Here is a 16,515-nt window from a genome sequence, read left to right on the forward strand (position 1 = left end):
GTTTCACTTTCTTTTTCAGATCCACATCCCTGATGCGGCTTTATAATATACACTGAAACTAACTGCATATTGTTTATTAGTTTAAGGCATCTGATTGTAATTAACCTGTAACAATATAATGGCCCACAGAATGGTCAAACTATTCTAAATACCATAGTTGCTTTAGCATTGTTACTTTCACTGCACCTTCTTCTTCTTCTTTCAGCTGCTCCCATTAGGGGTTGCCACAGCGGATCATCTTTTTCCATATTACTCTCACTGCACCACTTGGAGTATTTATATCACTGTATCTGAGTGTGGAATCACAGCTCTACAGTAGCTGATCAGAAAGAGAATTATCATTATACAGCATCAGGCACATGCTGCCTTAGCCATGCACACTGTCTATTGAACTGCTCTCATACGGCAAACGCTTTAGAGCCTTTCCTCGCGGTTCAGAAACAGTTTCATCCCAAGAACTATAAACGCACTCAAACAGTCCATCAAGTGTTCCTTGTAGAACTGTTTGTACTTATAAGTACAATTACCTCACTGTAAACTTGCACTACAGTTATAATATTGCACAACCTGTGACACTTTATAAAGTGCGTATTTACATATGATGACGATATCATTTTTAAGATGAAATGCAGCAAAATATGTTTATTATATTATACAGATAAAACTTTTACTTAATTTTAATAATCTATATTGTTAATAAATAAATGTGAGGACATGGTGTCGCAGCGCTAGCAAGGAGCTGGCGCTCCGTTCATGGATTGCTCCTGCCTCACACTGTATTCTTGCTGGTACTGACGCAACACAGGAAGGATAGATGGATAGAATAATTTAACATGTACTACGAAGATATTTCAATGTTCCTTAAAAGTTTTGAAGAATTGGCGTTCTAAGCTTACAGATTGCTTAACATCTATTACAGAGCTGATTGTGTGGTGATTGGGGTATTTGGAGAAAGAAAAGTAAGGACAAGAATTGGGGGTTAGTACGTTTGAAAGAGACAGTACTTCTACAATAAATTATTTAATCGAAGGTCGCGCACGGTGCAGCAAGCATCTTGCGTGAGACATGAACAATCACTGCACCACCATGTTCCATGTTTAATAACATGCTTTAACTCCTATCACCATGAAAATAATATCACGTATACATCTCAGTATTTTAATTATTCAGAGAGCTGTAATATCACGAATGTAATGGATTCTGTGTCGGTGGAAGAGAAAGCCGGTTTAAGAAGCACGTAGTGATTCACACACATAGAGCAGATAAAAGATCAAACACAAAACAAAGAATTTAACGTGCTATTTTAGTTACGATGGGATTTGAGAAACTAGTAAATTAAATGATTTTAAGATGAAGTTTATGATGTTCTACTTTAATGACAAAAAAATGTGATTAAAGTGGAAATTTCGAGATTAAAGTTGACATTTTGTGCTTTTTTTCCCACTGTGTGCCTACTTTTTTTTTCTCTGTATCCAAATAAGCTTTCATATGACACTCAGACGGTGAGCTATGACTCACCTTTTCACGGCGACTTTGATATCTGATGACTTCTTTTTTATTTTGGGCACTGTGCGACTTTGTGAACTTGAGCTTTTGAGTTTCTCCGACACTCTAGGTCACTTGATCAACTTCCTTTTGTTGTTTATGCCACTGTTTAAACCAACAAATAGTATGTTTTTCCTTGCCTCCACTTGGTATTCGCTGAAATTCTTCTGTTTCCCCCTGTGCTTTGCCATTGTCTTTTCACAGAACGCTGAGCTTGAGGGCTATTTATATTGATTTGCATATTCAAAGAGGCGTAATTCTGGGAGGAGATGGGGCGGGACAGCAGGCGTGTGGACGTGCGTTACTTTTCACACTGACTGGGATTTATGTAGCGGAAGAACGTGGAAGTTGCCGTTTGCAGAGATTTCTGCATCTGGATTTTTTTGTGCGTACGAGCATTTCTGCTTTTGTGCTTATGCCACGTAAAGTGTGAATTCTACACATGGCATTATACATGGGGCCCCAGGACTCCAGTTCAGTTCCCAAACACAGGTACCTTCTGAGAGGAGTTTGCATGTCATGCACACATACTGAACATCTTTGTACGATTCACCCTGGAACTCACATTTCCTCTCCATGTTGATAAGCAGACCGGCAGTCACAAACTAATCCTGTGCATAAATGAGACCAGGTATGGACTGGACTTCTCAGTTGCGGCTGGTACCAGTTACATTATGAAAGGTAGGAGAGAAAAATGTGTGGGTTAGCTGCAGATGAAAGAAAATAACTATACTGGAGACAAGACTGGAAATAAAAATATTTTGTTTTACTGTTTACTATTAACCACAGCTAAGAAAAGACAAGCACATAAACAACAACAGAAGGATGATTTATCAAATTTTACATTTAGAAATGGGGAAAAATGGAATAGAGACCGCATAATGAAAGATGCTGTCACTAGTCTGAGTTATGTGGTGCAAACAAAGACTCACATCTGACCCAATTTCTAAAGCGTTCACTCCAGGTAAAGTAGTCACCCTTTTGGTCACATTATAATTTCAATGAAAATACATGGTATAAATATAGAAGATCATTCATGAAAAAATTACATACAATCCAATGCATTAACTGAACTGAAATTTAATGCACATGTGTGCAGTACATTTAATTTTGGCACAGTTTTATCAACCAAATGATTGATTGCTTCTCACTATGCCACACAATTTGTGTGTCAGTATAAAATGCAATATAAAAGCATATTGCACTTTCATTTATGGCCACAGATTGTGTGTCATAACTAAAAGCAAAGCAACTGTATTGCATTCCACATAGCGTCAGCTCAAGTGTATTATGTTTCAATTGGAGACTGAATATTAATTAATCAAATGACTAGCCAGAGTCAAAAAGGGGGGCAAGAGATGCCAACAGTTGTGGGTAGTGGACGCTCCAAACACCACGGTGTTCAACCAGTGCTAAAGGCGGCAAACAGGGAGTTGATAAGGCAGGGGTTCCATTGTCTTATTGAACGGATGGAAGCTGACATCGTAAATGAAAATTTCATTCCCTTCCACATCAAAGGAAGTGAAAAAAATAAATATCTGCTTTTCACAGAGGGTATGAATAAAAAGCTACCAAGAAACCAAGCTTGGTGACACAAACATATTTTACTATAATCAGTATTTACTTAAATGTGCTAACAACTCACACCTTGAAAATGTGGCTGCTTGGCATATTTTAATAGGGGAGAAAGAAAACAACTTTAGACAACTTAATACAAGAGTAAACTTTTTCAGTGAGACCTCATAATCATCTTCACCGTTTTGGCTAACCACTCCACAGTCCATACTGAGGAAACTTATGCCTGATGCCAGAAAACACAGGAATGTTTAGAATTGGAACTCCTCTTCCACCAGCTGTGGATGGCCTTGCCGCACCATTTGACGCAGATTGGTCATTTAATTTACATTTAGTTTTGGCACAATTAAAACATAATTATGACATGCAATCTATGGACATGCATGAAAACGCAATACTCCTTGGTGTTAAATTTTAAACTGACATGAAAATTGTGTGATGTAATGATAGGCAAACAGCCTTTTGGTTGCTATGATTTACTTATGACAATAAAACCGTACAAAAAGTAAATGCACCACGTGCATATACATTACATGTTGGATTGCATTTAATTTTGGCACAAATCATTTTTCATATTTAAATTTCCTGATTTTGTGATGAAAACAACTGTTCAACCTCATTTTTATTCTTAATCTACAACTTGTTAAAATAATTACAGATCAAATTTCATTAGAATGGAGTGCTTGTGACTGAAAAAATCATTTGTTACAACAGGAATTTCTTATAATGGAACTGGAGCTTAGTGTGGTCTTCAGCAGGTACAAATGACAATGTTGACCGCAGAATGCCAAACTTGATGACAACGTCTGTCTTCTTCAATGGCAATGCGAAGTTCCAAGTTTTTCTGCAAAGTAAACTGCTTTAGTTATATAAATAGCACCCCTTAGTGTCCAGAGCGCAGTAGGTGTTATTAGACTTCGAGGTCCGGTGGGGAGGAAGGTCTGGGGTCCCCTCCAGTGCCTGGGGCACTAGCTGCTTGAGTTACACAAACGATGGCCCTTGGTGTCTATAACACGTTGAAGGTTAAAATAACAGAATACAATAACAGTCCGTCTTGAGAGGCGCTGCTATTTCTCTAGAATTATAAATAACAATGCTAGTAATCCCAGAGTCTTATTCTCTACGATTGATCGTCTTCTCAACTCCGGTAACTCAAAGGAATGCCTCCAAAATACTTCCAGTGAAACTTGTGAGGCTATTGCTGTATTTTTCAATCAAAAAAAAATCAATGATATTAGAAATATAGTATATCTCCCCAACACTGCGGATCCTCTTAAGCCCCAGTACTCCATTATAAACAAATTAAATTCTTTCACCAGGATCTATTTACCTGATTTACATAAAATAATTTCTCAACTGAGACCCTCCACCTGCGTCGTTGACCCAATACCAACAACGTTTTTCAAAGAAGTATCGGGTGTGCTAACTGATAGTATTCTTGACATTGTAAACTCATCATTAGATACGGGGATCTTCCCAGACTGTCTTAAGACTGCTGTAGTTAAATCCCTACTCAAGAAAAATAATCTTGACTCCTTGACCCATCTCTAACCTGCCTTTAAGTAAAATTTTAGAGAAGACAGTCATTATGCAGTTAAATGACCACCTCAATAAACATGCTATTCTTGATAAGTTTCAGTCGGGTTTTAGAACAAATCACAGTACAGAAACTGCACTCGTTAAAGTAGTAAATGACTTGCGGGTAAATGCAGACAGAGGCCATTTATCTGTTCTCATCCTCTTAGATCTGAGTGCCGCATTTGACACCATTGATCACAATATTCTTAGAAATCGCCTTAGTCAATAGGTGGGCCTCTCTGGCAGTGTCTTAAATTGGTCCGAGTCCTACCTGGCAGGGAGAAAATTCTTTGTTAGTTGTGGTAATTACAACTCAAAGACATGATATTCTATATGGTGTTCCACAAGGCTCTATCCTGGATCTGCTGCTCTTTTCGAATTACATGCTTCTGTTAGGTCAGATTATCTCTGGGCATAACATGAGCTACCACAGCTATGCTGAGGATACGCAGCTGTATTTATCAATAGCGCCTGACGACCCCGACTCTGCTGTTTCACTAACACAATGTCTTACTTGTGTTTCTAAATAGATGAATAGTAATTTTCTCAAGCTAAATAAAGAGAAAACAGAAATTTTAGTGATTGGCAATAATGGATATAATGAGGTTATTAGAAATAAACTTGATGCATTAGGATTAAAAGTCAAGACGGTGGTAAAGAATTTAGGGGTAATTGTTGACTGTAACCTGAATTTTAAATCACATATCAATCAGATCACTAGAACAGCATTTTTTCACTTAAGAAACATAGCAAATGTTAGACCTCTTATATCATTGAAAGATGCTGAGAAATTTGTTCACGCTTTTGTTTTCAGTCAACTAGATTATCGTAACGCACTCCTCTCAAGACTACCCAAAAAAGTTATAAATCGTTTGCAACGAGTGCAGAATGCAGCTGCTAGAATCCTAACTAGGAAAAAAAATCAGAGCATATTTCTCCAGTTTTGATGTCACTACACTGGTTACCTGTGTCATTCAGAATTGACTTTAAAATACTGCTTATGGTTTATAAAGCCTTAAATAATCTCACTCCATCTTATATATCGGAATGTCTGACACCTTATATTCCAAATCGTAACCTCAGATCCTCAAATGAGTGTCTCCTTAGAATTCCAAGAGCTGGTGGTGAGGCGGCCTTCTGCTGTTATGCACCTAAAATCTGGAATAGCCTGCCAATAGGAATTCGCCAGGCTGATACAGTGGAGCACTTTAAAAAACTGCTAAAAACACATTACTTTAACATGGCCTTCTCATAACTTCAGTTTAGTTTAATCTTGATGCTCTGTATATTCAATTAATTATAACTATTCATGGTGGCTGTAAAATCCATACTAACCCCCTACTCTCTCTTCTGTTTCTTTTCCCGGTTTTCTGTGGTGGTGACCTGCGCCACCACCATCTACTCAAAGCACCATGATGTTCCTACATTGATGGATTAAAAGCCTGAAGCCTATATGACCATCATTATCAAGTCCTTCCATGAGAACCCTAAATACAAAGAGGACTGTTCATTTAGTTAGGTCCATAAATATTTGGACAGAGACAACTTTTTTCTAATTTTGGTTCTGTACATTACCACAATGAATTTTAAATGAAACAACTCAGATGCAGTTGAAGTGCAGACTTTCAGCTTTAATTCAGTGGGGTGAACAAAATGATTGCATAAAAATGTGAGGCAACTAAAGCATTTTTTTAACACAATCCCTTCATTTCAGGGGCTCAAAAGTAATTGGACAATTGACTCAAAGGCTATTTCATGGGCAGGTGTGGGCAAGTCCGTCGTTATGTCATTATCAATTAAGCAGATAAAAGGCCTGGAGTTGATTTGAGGTGTGCTGCTTGCACGTGGAAGATTTTTCTGTGAACAGACAACATGCGGTCAAAGGAGCTCTCCATGCAGGTGAAAGAAGCCATCCTTAAGCTGCAAAAACAGAAAAAACCCATCCGAGAAATTGCTACAATATTATGAGTGGCAAAATCTACAGTTTGGTACATCCTGAGAAAGAAAGCAAGCACTGGTGAACTCAGCAACGCAAAAAGACCTGGACGTCCACGGAAGACAACAGTGGTGGATGATCGCAGAATCATTTCCATGGTGAAGAGAAACCCCTTCACAACAGCCAACTAAGTGAACAACACTCTCCAGGGGGTAGGTGTATCGATATCCAAGTCTACCATAAAGAGAAGACTGCATGAAAGTAAATACAGAGGGTGCACTGCAAGGTGCAAGCCACTCATAAGCCTCAAGAATAGAAAGGCTAGATTGGACTTTGCTAAAGAACATCTAAAAAAGCCAGCACAGTTCTGGAAAAACATTCTTTGGACAGATGAAACCAAGATCAACCTCTACCAGAATGATGGCAAAAAAAAAAAGTATGGAGAAGGCGTGGAACAGCTCATTATCTAAAGCATACCACATCATCTGTAAAACACGGTGGAGGCAGTGTGATGGCTTGGGCGTGCATGGCTGCCAGTGGCACTGGGACACTAGTGTTTATTGATGATGTGACACAGGACAGAAGCAGCCGAATGAATTCTGAGGTGTTCAGAGACATACTGTCTGCTCAAATCCAGCTAAATAAAGTCAAATTGATTGGGCGGCGTTTCATGATACAGATGGACAATGACCCAAAACACACAGCCAAAGCAACCCAGGAGTTTATTAAAGCAAAGAAGTGGAAAATTCTTGAATGGCCAAGTCAGTCACTTGATCTTAACCCAATTGAACATGCATTTCACTTGCTGAAGATTAAACTTCGGACAGAAAGGCCCACAAACAAACAGCAACTGAAAGCCGCTGCAGTAAAGGCCTGGCAGAGCATTAAAAAGGAGGAAACGCAACATCTGGTGATGTCCAGGAGTTCAAGACTTCAGGCTGTCATTGCCAGCAAAGGGTTTTCAACCAAGTATTAGAAATTAACATTTTACTTCCAGTTATTTAATTAAAAATATTGCTTTAGTTGCCTCACATTTTAATGCAATCGTTTTGTTCACCCCACTGAATTAAAGCTGAAAACTTCAACTGCATCGGAGATGTTTCATTTAAAATTCATAGTGGTAATGTACAGAACCAAAATTAGAAAAAAGTTGTCTCTGTCCAAATATTTATGGACCTAACTGTATGTTAGGTAGAATGCCCAGAGGGGGCTGGGTGGTCTCGTGGCCTGGAACCCCTGCAGATTTTATTTTTTTTCTCCAGCAGTCTGGAGTTTTTTTGTTTTCTCTGTCCTCCCTGGCCATCAGACCTTACTCTTATTTTATGTTAATTAGTGTTCCCTTATTTTAAATTCTTATTTATTTTGTCTTTTGGCTTCATCACGTAAAGCACTTTGAGCTACATTATTTGTATGAAAATGTGCTATATAAATAAATGTTGTTGTTGTGCCCATTTACTTTCATAAAAGGTGCCCATAGGCCGACACTGCCTAATGGACTAACTGGCATGTTCTGGCAGCCATCTGTTCTGTTGTGAGTCACCATATTTTTTAACATGGAAAAGTTTTACATAAAAAGATCATGATAAAAAGTTACAGGAAGTGAAGGTCACACTCACAAATATGAATCAAAAGAGAACAAAATTCAAAGGTACATTCAAATGCAACATTTTTAAGATTATGGTGTGCAGGTATTAAAATCTCAGCAAATTTATAAAACACATTGAAAACTGGTTGAGTAGCATAAATGCGAGGAAAGCTCAGCAGTCAGCAATTTTTGTGAAGAGCGAGTCAAAAAATAATCCTAATCTAATCAATGTGCGCAGCGAAGTCAAACTATACTTTCGAGAAAACCAGAAATAAGCAACAGAGTGTAACTGCGGTGAACCTCCAGAGCTCTACAAGTACAGTGAAAGTCAAATTTGATTGTCCGTTTCTCTCACCCCTAGGTATGCCCACAATGCCTCAGGTCTACAGTAACCTCAAGATCAGCTCTGCCCCAAGAGCATGTTGACATAAACATGCAGTCTACTGTAAATTACTATTTATTCCCATCGGGATTAATAAAGTATCTATCTATCTATCTATCTATCTATTCAAACATTTGTTCTGTAGGAAATGGCCCAAAATCAAATTACTTCTTTAGATAGCAATGCTTTCTGGACATTATTATTACTTTTTTCTCTATGTAAATGTTACAGTATGCCCCCCAACTCTTTACTGTTTGAGGATGACCTTCATTTAGTATCTACTTGCATTTAAATTAATCCCAGTTATTAATCACACTGATAACTGACCTGAACTTTGTAATTTATATACTTCAAGTATTAATCTGTAATCTTAAAATGCCAACATAACAAAATAAATAAATGTTTATAAATCTTTAAATGCTGCTAATAAAAGAACTCCCCTTCTATTGAACCAAAATGACACCCACACAACCTGCAAAAAATAATACATTTAATGCAAATGAAAAGCTATATTCTTAGTGGGTAGGTGATAAGATATCCATCTGCTAGCAGACAGATTTAAATATTCTGGAAGAGAAAGGATGCGTTAGCTTCTGCAATGAAGCCAATCAAGCATATGGGACATCTGAGAGGGGAAAAAAAAGAAGGAAAAAAATTCCAGCCATAATCATCATTTTAAAATGCAAAACAATTTACATTAAATATCACCAAGTTTGAAAGGGAGTGCAAAATAAGCAACATCCAATAACCACAAGCAAAAACCATGTTAGTAAATGTAACATTTATATTTTCTGTTTGTCTGAAAGGCACTTAGTATGCTTTTAAATTTAATTTCTCTTCATCCAGCCATCCATTTTCTTTACTTGCATTTTTCCTGGGGCATGGGCAATTAAAAGCAATGCCTAGGTTGTCGAGAAGGGTCTGGCTATAGACCTCATATTTCCATAACAAATCCACGTTTTAGAAAAAAAACAAAAAACAATTGACTTTAATATTAATCAGCAAAATTTGATAACTTGTGTCTATAAAATAACTGAACAGAATTATATTGTAAAGCGAGGAACACACTCATAAAATCAGGCCCAAAATGAACATTTTACCACAACACATCAAAGGAGACTAAATACCAGTAAAAATGTGGACACGCAATTTCAAAGAATGTATGATGCTCACTACCCATTAATACAAATTTCATAACTGCATCAGATGAGAGGCAACAGTACAGTTTATGTTAACAGTCACCTACTGTACCACCTTTGCAAACTTATGTTACCTTTTTTTAGCAAACAGACATCTCCATACCTACCAAGGGTTGAGTCTACAACGCTACAGTTTGCCCCCCTCTACTGTATGGGTGCATAACCTGGTCAGTGGGCATGCAGATAACCTGTATCACTTACAAGATTTTGACCAACAGTGGCAGAGAAGCATCAATTGCATCTGCTGGGGACAGAAGCAACAACCAAGTATGCCATAGGATCTTCAGACATAAAGGAGACTCAAGGACCTTGCAAGACATATCCCAGGTTTGCCTGCAATGGCTTGGATATGAACTTCGAATGGATGAGAAAAGACTACCACAGAATGCTTTACTTGCTGAACCAGAATCTGGATAGAAGAAAGCATGTGTTAGTCTTTATACTATGCCATGAAAAGTCAAACAAAATGACACCTATTATTGGCTATGAAAGAAAGAGTATCAAAGGCTTGGCAGTTGTAGGTGCTTGTTTCCTACCCAGCTGAGGATCCAAGGCATCTTTGGCTCAGAGAACTGGCTACAAGAAAACAATAGTGGTGTTCAGGCGGTTTATCTTTGACTGGATTGTCTACTTAAAAAATTGTACGCTTATTTGCTCTTATTTTCCCCTTTTCAAACAGCAAATTCTATGATTGTATGGCAGCTTTCCCATGTTACTTAGCATAACGTGTGCTGCAACTGATAACAAACACTACAATTTTATTTTTGTTTCATTTTTGGTGTCAGATACCATTACAGAAGATTAACCAAGGGCATATGTGGAAGAAAGGTCATGCCCTACTCTTCAGTTTAACAGATGTTACTTTACATAAATGCAAGTGAAATGTACACCTAATAACAATGACTAAAACTCAACCATACAAGTTATTTACACCTAAATAGAAAGGGCATTCTTTGGGCATAATTGAATTAACTGGGTATTACTAAAATCAAATAGGGATTTATAGGATATTGCAACGGAAAATTAAAGAATGCTAACAAAACAATGTGCAAGTAACAAATACCCTATAAGGACTGTATCATTAGGTGTTAATTTGGGGAAATTATGGAAGTAAAACTGCTAATTAATTACATATTAGATGTTATCCTCTACTTTTTACAGATAGTTTTTTTTTTTTAATATTTTGATTTTTTTTTCTTTTTAATTTAACAGAACGAACAACAAACCTGAAACACACTTTGATCTGTTAATGACACAGATGTGTATACTAACATATATGTGCCTACATTATGTGAAATGGTTGCTAAATGATCACTTTTCTTTGAAGAGTGTGAAATCACATAAGTATATTATTATTTGTCTAACACCGTTTCTTTTTCTGCTTTGGGATTACTATAAAATAAACATAAAAATTCAACAAATAACTTTTGTCATTATAAATGACATTTCCATTTAAATTGAAAAAGCATGGTTGCTGTGATGGCTTTGAAATTGATTTAAACAATTTGTGCTTCAAAAATGCAATTTTTAATAAGTTTTTTTTTTTTTGTATAAATTAATCAAGCAACAGTGAAGAAAAATATATTAAAAATATACATTAAAATAATTTTTGCACCTTGGAAACATGAGAGTCACCATCTTCATCCCATTCATCAAAAGCAAAAACAATTACAGTGGCAGCTTTCAGCCTTATGAAGAGCATTAATGCTTTCTGAAAATGCATTATAAACAAAGATGTTCAAGAACATTAATTCCTAAAATATACTGATACAAAAAGAAAATGAAATTTATTATTATTTTAAACAAGACATTTTAAACAAAGAAATCTATATGATATTTTTAAAAAAGTGATTGAGAACAGAATGCTCATTTTCCAGTCTGTTTTTAAAAAGATAAAATACTGAATACATGATAAAACCAGAGGTTAGAACTCCTTTAAATAAACACACTGTTTTTAGTGTATACTCTTATTTAAGTATTGTGCAAACATGTTTGCAATCTGTCCAATATTTTCAGTTGGATGCATCTTCATATAGCTGATGAACTGCCTTCGAAGTTTCCGTAGCTCTGCCATGTTAAGATTTCTGGTTAGTATTATGTACATGAAGGTTAAGGAACTTAATATAAGTGACAAAATTGTATTTTTGTAATGCATATTAGGATAATCAACAAGAGTAAAAGAAATCTCCCTAACAGCATAAAGAAGATTAAATATAGTAGCAGGTAATATCATAAAATAACAAGCCTGTTACAACAATTGGGACATTTAAAATAAGCAGGCATTCTGGAGTCCATATCAAGCTTTATGGTCATACTATTTGTAAACAGAGGAGCAGTGCAATAATTTTATTGAATATTTCACCTCTAAAGTGGACAGCATCTGCTCCTCATTGTCTGCCTCCAGCCCTCTATCGCTGTATGTTTCTACATCAAAGCCAATGGGCTGCCTTTCCCAGTTCCTCTGTACCACAGTTAAAGAAGTTGAGGACATCATACAGAGGATGCAACCTTCAACGTGTTCATTGGACCCTTTTCCTATTCCTCTGATAAAAGCTAATGTATCAGATATAAGCCCTCTTATTGCCCACATCATTTATCACTCTCTCCAGAGCGGCTTTGTCCCACTGGCCTTGAAAAACTCAAAAATTAGACCTCATTTAAAAAAATCCTCTTTGGATCCTGAAGTGATAGCAAACTATCATCCAATCTCCAACCTTCCATTTTTGTCTAAGGTTTTGGAAAAAGGTTGTTTTGGTTCAGCTTCAGGATCACCTCAAAAAATTCAATCTATTTGAAAAATTTCAGTCTGGTTTCCGAACTTCTCACAGTACAGAGACAGCCCTGGTCAGAGTCACCAATGACCTCCTGATGGCTGCTGACCAGGGCTCTCCATCACTCCTTATCCTCCTGGACCTTACAGCTGCATTTGATACACTAGATCATAATATTCTCCATCATCTTCACTATACAATTGGACTTTCTGGCATTGCTTTCGAGTGGTTCAAGTCCTATCTTACAGACAGGACTGAGTATGTGGCCTTGGGGGATGCTAAATCTCATACCCACACTGTCGCCTGTGGAGTCCCACAAGGATCAGTCTTTGGGCCGACCCTCTTTAATATCTATATACTACTATTGGGTCACATCATCCACAAGCATGGAGTTTCATTCCATTGCTATGTCGATGATACGCAACTCTATGTAAGACTGGATTCGACTTCTCTTAACACCACCATCAATTTTTTCCTCTTGCTTGGATGAGATTGAGGCCTGGATGTCCAAGAACTTCCTCAAGCTGAACAGCACCAAAACTGAAGCTCTTTTAATTGGCACCCCCCATCAACTTCGTTCCTCTGTAAATTGTATTTCCTTTTCTGACCGTACCATTACCCTCTACCCTTCTGTTACAAATCTGGGTATCAAGTTAGACTCCCATCTGTCATTTGATATACATATCCATCACCTTTGTAAAATTGCATTCCTTCATCTCTGAAACATAGCCAAACTCCGTCCCTAGCTCTCCTTCTGTGATGCTGAAAAGCTGGTTCATGCCTTTGTCTCATCCAGACTGGACTATTGTAATGCACTCCTCATCGGGATACCCAACAAGAGCCTTCAAAGGCTCCAACAAATTCAAAATAGTGCTGCAAGAATCCTGATGAGGGTGCGGAAATATGAACATATCTCACCAATCCTTCGGTCACTTCACTGGCTCCCTATCCATCTCCGTATTGAATACAAACTCTGTTTACTCACCAGTGTATCCATGGAAATGCTCCACAATATCTTAAAGAACTCCTTATATTACAATCCACTACAAGAAACCTCCGTTTTACAAATACCCACCAACTTTGCCCCACTGTGACCAAACTTCATACAATGGGTGACCGAGCCTTTGCAGCCGCTGCTCCACAGCTCTGGAATGCCCTACCAGAGAGCCTGAGAACACAGCAGATTGTGGGCTGTTTAAAAAACAGCTAAAGACTTTTCTATTTAGGAAAGCATATTAACAAGAATGCTATAATTATTGTTGTTTTATCTGTGTTTTTATCTTGCCTTTGTTTAATCTTTTTATGTTGCACTTTGAGATTTACTGCTAATGTAAAGTGCCCCAATAAATAAAATGCATTATTATTATTACAAATATGTACCAGAAAAAAACGTGCTTTTGGAAACTGATGTAGTGTTATGTCATTATGAACAGATTCCTAATCTTCAAGTGGTCCTATTGAATTAACAGTAAATTAAATAACAGTAAGATGCAATGAAGGTATTTCATACAATTTAATGAGCAAACAATGTGATGATGTTCAAGACACAGAATTTGAATTTATACGTTTATATTAGCACACTTACACAACGTATTAAGGACAGGGTAACATTGACAGATGCATTTCTATATAATGTTATTAAGAGCATTTGCATATAATGCATAAAGCCCCTAATTACGATAGACATGGCTATCTGTCTGTCTATCTGCCCTCATGAAACAACTCAGACCCCCGTGGACCAATTTTATTGAATTGTGGCACACTTATTCTTCAAGGAAATTTGCAGACAATTACATTTTTGTTGAGATATCTTGAACAGATCGCACTGTGCACATCTCCCATGGAAAAGCACTGGCGAATTTGTGAGTGTCTACCTTAAAACAGAGGAACATTCTGTGCAACTCCCAACTAAGAATTTATTCACTGTTTCAGATTTACCTTGAGAGTGGTTACACCAACTTGTATATTTTCCTCTTTTTCATCTTCAGTCACCTCCACTGACAGCAAACATCTTCTCACAAGTTAATGAAAAAACTGGCAGACAGAATGTGCAGGTAGTAAGTTGCTTTCACTGCCAACTACCTGCATGCACATGTGAATGCAATCCTATTATCAGCAAGTCACATGCAGATCCCGTTACATGCATCTTCCTCCTCCTGATGCTTTAATTAGTAACAGGTAAGTTAAATGATCTTACTAAATGTAAAAGTATAAAATGTAAAAAAGAAAAACAAATTGTTAAACAGATATGAATGAAGAGCCCTGTGGCGTGTAAGCAGCAGTGTAGACCAAAAAAAAAAAAAAAAAAACAGTACTATTGCATTAAATTTGAACCCCACTGCCAAGATGACCAAGAAGCCGACAAAAACAAAGTGCTGTCATTTACTTGTTTCCATTTCAATCACTGTATGGAATCATATGCGTTAGTCTGTAAAAGTGTCCCTGGAACAAAAAAAATAAATAAAAAAATCTTTGATTTGATGTGCTACTATATAATATAAACTCTCGCTGTTAAAGTCCATGTAACTGGATGTGAATTCTTCTATTAGCTCTTTTGTCTTGTTAAAATGTGTTATTTTTAGATAATTTGACATAATCAGCAATCATGCACTTACATTTTGGCCAAGTTTGGGAATATTATGTGAATGGTTCTAAAGTTATACCCAAATTTCCAAAGAAATTAAAAACATAGAAATAAAAGTGGGAATTTGTGTCCAAGATTAAAATGTAACTCCCTGTTCTGTAAAGTGGCCCTTCTCCCTATTAAAGCGCTTGTCCATGTCACTAAAAGAAATCATCATGACATTGCAGGCATCAACACTGCCATCGGTGAAGGCTAACTTCGAAATACAATTTTTTGGCAATTTTGATAATATTTGCTCTATAAGGCAATTCCAAAATATTTAAACAAACATTCCAATTTTATCTCCAAGCAAAGCTGCATTCTTAGGACTAATACTGAAACTGCCTAACCTTCTGTGCAGTAGAAATTATATTTGGTATTTCATTTCAGCAGTCAGTATATATATAAGATAAAGGGAGTGATTTGTTTCTGTCAGAAAAATTGTTTAAACAGCAAGATAAAGCAAATGTGGACTACTTAAGGATTTAACTTAGTGAAAAAAGCTTCCATTTAAACTATACAATTACAATTGAAATCCTTTGTGTGTTTCAACTTAACAAAGATGCAGAGATGCGGGCTGAGGCAGCGAATGCCCTTAACAAGTATAGTCTAGGTTTTCCGATACAGAAGTTTGTGTTTCATACACTCGCATCGATTTCATAATTTCTGCATTTAGGTATACATTTTGTTAACACTGTGGCATGGTAGTGATTTTCTGGTAACATGTCACAGATCCAGCTTTCTGGATTGTGAACCTGGACTTTGTCCACATGGAGTCAGCATGTTCTCTCTTTGCCTGTGTGGGTGTTACCGCAGGTACTGTTTTTTTTTTTTTTTCTCTCACATCCCCAAATATGTTCAGGTTAGGTTGAATGGCAATTCCAAATCACCCCAGGTGTTAGTGTGGATAGGTTTGTGCGGACCATGCAATGGACTGACACACCAATAGCAACTGTTTCCTGGCTTGTGTCCAGTGCTTATGGGAAATAATCCAATCGCCCACCATCTTCAATTGGATTAAGAAATTTTTACAATGACAGCAATACCCATAATTTATAGTACATGAAAGTGATCTACAAAAACGCAAAGTTAGCACTGCAACAAAGATCAAAATGTAATTTTCTCAAACATTGCATGTGACCAATAATATTTCTACACTTCATCTCTTCTACACCCATTCATGCAAACATAAAAATAAAGCAGCAACTCAACTAAGGGCTGGCTCCTGCTGTATATATGACCCTACAGATATGTGGAAAAATGGTTTACATATTATATGTTACTGAAACAGAAGAGTAACAAAACCATTAAAATCACTTTT

The 16,515-nt window shown here is 36.9% G+C and overlaps 2 protein-coding genes across 2 annotated transcripts in view; both read right to left on the reverse strand.

Annotated features, from left to right (window-relative positions):
• Positions 1-16,515, reverse strand: part of LOC127526110 (craniofacial development protein 2-like) — a 1,015,936-nt gene that overhangs the window by 484,449 nt on the left and 514,972 nt on the right. The window lies entirely within an intron of this gene.
• The window catches only part of kti12 (KTI12 chromatin associated homolog), a 35,768-nt gene continuing 30,815 nt past the window's right edge, over positions 11,563-16,515 (reverse strand). The window contains exon 9 of the mRNA XM_051920355.1: positions 11,563-11,908. Coding sequence (XP_051776315.1) covers positions 11,755-11,908 — 154 coding nt within the window. The 3' untranslated portion in view covers positions 11,563-11,754. The remainder of the gene's footprint in view (positions 11,909-16,515) is intronic.

Source organism: Erpetoichthys calabaricus, chromosome 17 (assembly GCF_900747795.2).
Source record: "Erpetoichthys calabaricus chromosome 17, fErpCal1.3, whole genome shotgun sequence".
NCBI classification, from domain to species: Eukaryota; Metazoa; Chordata; class Cladistia; order Polypteriformes; family Polypteridae; genus Erpetoichthys; species Erpetoichthys calabaricus.